This window comes from Lactuca virosa, chromosome 4 (assembly GCF_052849685.1).
Source record: "Lactuca virosa cultivar CGN04683 chromosome 4, Lactuca_virosa_CGN04683_v6, whole genome shotgun sequence".
In the NCBI taxonomy this organism is placed as follows: Eukaryota; Viridiplantae; Streptophyta; class Magnoliopsida; order Asterales; family Asteraceae; genus Lactuca; species Lactuca virosa.
The window spans coordinates 177,372,299-177,376,002 of NC_136429.1; the positions used below are offsets into that span (position 1 = coordinate 177,372,299).

The 3,704-nt window shown below is 28.5% G+C and overlaps 1 protein-coding gene across 1 annotated transcript; it reads right to left on the reverse strand.

Annotated features, from left to right (window-relative positions):
* Positions 1-379: 379 nt before the first annotated feature.
* Positions 380-2,045, reverse strand: UBC27 (ubiquitin-conjugating enzyme 27). The gene is made up of 5 exons (XM_079044700.1): positions 1,723-2,045; positions 1,387-1,435; positions 1,038-1,197; positions 682-771; positions 380-593 (listed from the first exon to the last, which is right to left on the reverse strand). The coding sequence occupies exons 1-5, from the start codon at positions 1,898-1,900 to the stop codon at positions 486-488; spliced, it is 585 nt and encodes a 194-aa protein (XP_078900826.1). The 5' UTR covers positions 1,901-2,045; the 3' UTR covers positions 380-485.
* Between the last annotated feature and the right edge of the window lie 1,659 nt (positions 2,046-3,704).

The window sequence follows — 3,704 nt, forward strand, 5'->3', positions numbered from 1 at the left end:
TAAAACTTATTAACTAATAGAACTTGTTAGCAAATTATAAAATATAAAAAGTAAACCAGTCAATAACAGAATCTTTATTATATATTCATTAATTTGTTTTATAATATAATAGTTAGTGAAACACATATTAACAATATATTCATTAATTTGTTTTATAATATAATAGTTAGTGAAACACATATTAACAAATATAACTATTTTCATATAAATTATTATACATGTGTTTAACTTTTTTATTTAATATGTAGTTAAAAAGAAATATAAAGCAAGTGTGAAATATAAAGTACCCGATCTTTATTACACTACTACATTACTATGGATTATATAATTTATACACTCTTAGATCAATATTGCAACAAAACAATAACATTTAACACAATTCTTCTGATAACAAATATTTTTCATTTTCAAAAGTTTTCGTGTGTTCACAAATGGGAATTTAAATTCGACTACATATAATATATAATAATAATAATTTATATATTTTAGCCAGAACATAACTTCTCTAAAGCCATATTTTCATCACCACCAACAACTTCCAGAGTACTCCTAACCAACCCTTCAGGGAACCCCATCTCCACAAGCTTTTGTACCTATTCCAATATTTAAACATAATCTCATTATATTATTAATATTTCGCTCATAAATAATAATAACAATAATAATTATTATAATACATACCTTCTCTTCAACCCCAAGAGATGATGTTTTTGCAAAAGACTCTGTCCAGTATCGAGCTGTGCTTGCAAAAGTCTGATAGTCTTTAAGATACTGAAAAACAACGAATAAAAAATAAATCCACACAGATGCAAAATAGCAACCTAGTTTTATAAAGAGAAAATGAAATGTATTAATGAGAAAAAGATTGAAACTACAATTGCTATAATTATGTGAATTTTGTTAAGTATAGTGTCTTAATATGAAAAAGACTGAAAGTAATGGAAAGAAATGAAATTAAGAAGCTTTAATATACAAATACATGAACTTATGTTATCACTTTTTGATAAGAAAAATGAAAGAAATTTCAAAATTTATACCTGTTGAGCTACTACAGCATCTTGTGGATCATCAGGTTCAGGGGCAGAGAGTAAAGCCTGTATGGAAAGAAGTGCTGTCTTCAAAGTAAGTGCTGGACTCCATTGATCTTTCAAAATGTCCAAACAAATGGCTCCACTTTGGCTGCTGATGTTTGGGTGCCTTCAAATTAAGTTGTTAAGATGTAAATAACCTTCAATGATGTTTAATTAATAGCAGTATCTTGTCATGTTTGGAAGAAAAACTAAAAAAGGAAGAAAGTGTAAGGACAATTACAACATTATGCTTAGTGTGTTTAGAGAATCAATGGAACAGTTATAATGACAAATGAATCAATATGGAAATACATACCAAACTTTAGTTGCGAATTTCATCTTTGGTGGCTCGAAAGGGTATCCATCTGCAATTTATACGATATAAACAATTGATGTGCCTTCCGAAAATGAAGATTAACAATCATAAATTCAGAATCGATTATGGTATAATCGATTAATCCCTGATTCGACAAATAAAAGTTTTCAAATTTGGTGATCGAACAAATGGTTTCAAGTATGCAAGCTATGGAATCGATCGTACATGGAATCCAAGCTTAGCTAATGTTTATCTATCAGAAATTGGAATTAAGATGATAAACATTCGACTGAAAACCTAAATTTGAGTAGCATTACTATAAATTTAATATATTACCAGGTAAATTGATATCAATCTTGAAGGTTCCGCCTTCGTACGGAGTACCAATCGGGCCGGGAATTGTGCCGATCAAATTGGTGAGATTGTCGGATTTAGGGTTTACGCTTATACCCGAGACATTAATGTCTCTGTTACATTCTTGAAGCTCCTTTTGCACTCTACTAAAGTCCACCATCTTCTTCGCAATTGGGTTTTCAAAAGAGGGAAACGTTATACGCAGGTTTTTGCGATCTTTACCTCACACACTCGCGGTTTCTCTCTTTAGGGTTTACGAATTTACCTTTGTGGGTCGATTTCGGTGATTGAGAAAGCAAGGTAAAGTGGAGTATAAACAAAGCAAGGAAGTGGTCCTTCCACTTGTAGTAGAATTTGTGAACTTTTATATTTGTAATTTTTAATTTTTAATTTCTTTGTATAAAAATTTTCGTTCTACACTCGTGAGGAATTCGAAAATCGTCTACTCCTACACCGGTGTATAAGATCGGTGCATATTTGTGGTTCGAGTAATTGCGTAAGTGATCGATGAACCTTTTGAAGGAATGGTACGGAATAAGAATATTAGTTTGTAAACTTACAAGTACTAGGATTTGTAAATATTTACATTTTAAATTTCATTTCCTTGTATATATGGCAGGAATTTGAAAATCTTCTACTCCATCATCATCGTTTTACAAGAAAAAATATATATATATATACTACCTATAAGACCCATTATATGGGTTCATTTAAAAAAAATTAAATATGAAAATTCTAAATATTTAAAAAAGTTTGAATTTATAAATAAAATTAGGAAAATATTGAATTATTAAAATTAAAGTGTTTTTTTATCTCTTTTAAATTTAAACAAATAATTTAGATAAATAAACAAAGGAAACTAATAAAGTTTTAATTTAAAAATGTTGAAATTAGAAGGAAAGTCAATTATTGAAATTGATATGCATTTATTATTACATTTATTGTAATTATTATATTTAAATATTATCTGGAATTTAATAAAATGGAAATAACCACAAAATGACATGTGACCAAATTAATGAGAGTATAACATATGACAAAAAGATTTTCATTTATTACAGTAGAGGATATATATATATATATATATATATATATATATATATATATATATATATATATATATATCACCAGCGAACTCTTTTTGAAGGAGAAAACCAACAAACCAGCTGACTCCCAACGAAGCGAACTCTTTTTGGAGGAGCAAACCAACGAAGCTAACTCTTTTTGGAGGAGCAAACCAACAAACCAGTAACTCCCAACGAACTTGCTAACTCCTTCAATATCATTTATAATACGTTTCAATCTAAATAAGGGATCTTAATCCATTTCAATATTTCGTTTTTAATCTTTTTACACAATGTCAATTAGTTAAATTCCAGATCGAACAAAGTTTTCACTATACATATGCATTAGATTAATGCAGATGTTTTTTCATATGGTTTTTCATCGCTGTATCATTTGTTTACAATCTTCTCAACATCTGATTGATTCTAGCTTTGTATTTCCGATAAATTGAAACTTTCCATCTATTTGTTCTTTCAATTCACATCGTTAATCAACTTGTTGCAGAACCAGAATAACATATTAATAAAGAAATTTGTTTCACGTTTTCTTCAGTAATCATCTATTGATTCACGATTGATTTTTTTGACTTATCAAGTAAATAGATCGATTTTATCATAAATTCTCGTTTTCCTATTGCTTAACCTGATTTCGTTTGTTTTTTATGTCAATCGATAATACGTTTGTTTATCCGAAATTTTTATCTTGTTTTGTTATGAATTAGGACTTAGCCACATTAACATTGTGTATTACTATTTTGCTGTTAATATCAATTTATCAGTAGCTTCTGGATGGTTTTAGTTTCTTTTGTTGTTGATTTTATGTTTAGGGCTCCATGCACACTAACTGTTTGTTTCAATTATTCTTCCGAATTTTCAGTAAACATTTCATGTTTAATAAAA

What these genes read in the sequence shown, in the direction of transcription:
- UBC27 (XM_079044700.1), bottom strand. Translation starts at nt 1,900, where the DNA reads ATGGTGGACTTTAGTAGAGTGCAAAAGGAGCTTCAAGAATGTAACAGA. An exon ending in GATTGATATCAATTTACCTG is followed by an intron (nt 1,436 to 1,722) that starts GTAATATATTAA and finishes TATAAATTGCAG; the next exon opens with ATGGATACCCTTTCGAGCCA. An exon ending in ATGCTGTAGTAGCTCAACAG is followed by an intron (nt 772 to 1,037) that starts GTATAAATTTTG and finishes GTTGTTTTTCAG; the next exon opens with TATCTTAAAGACTATCAGAC.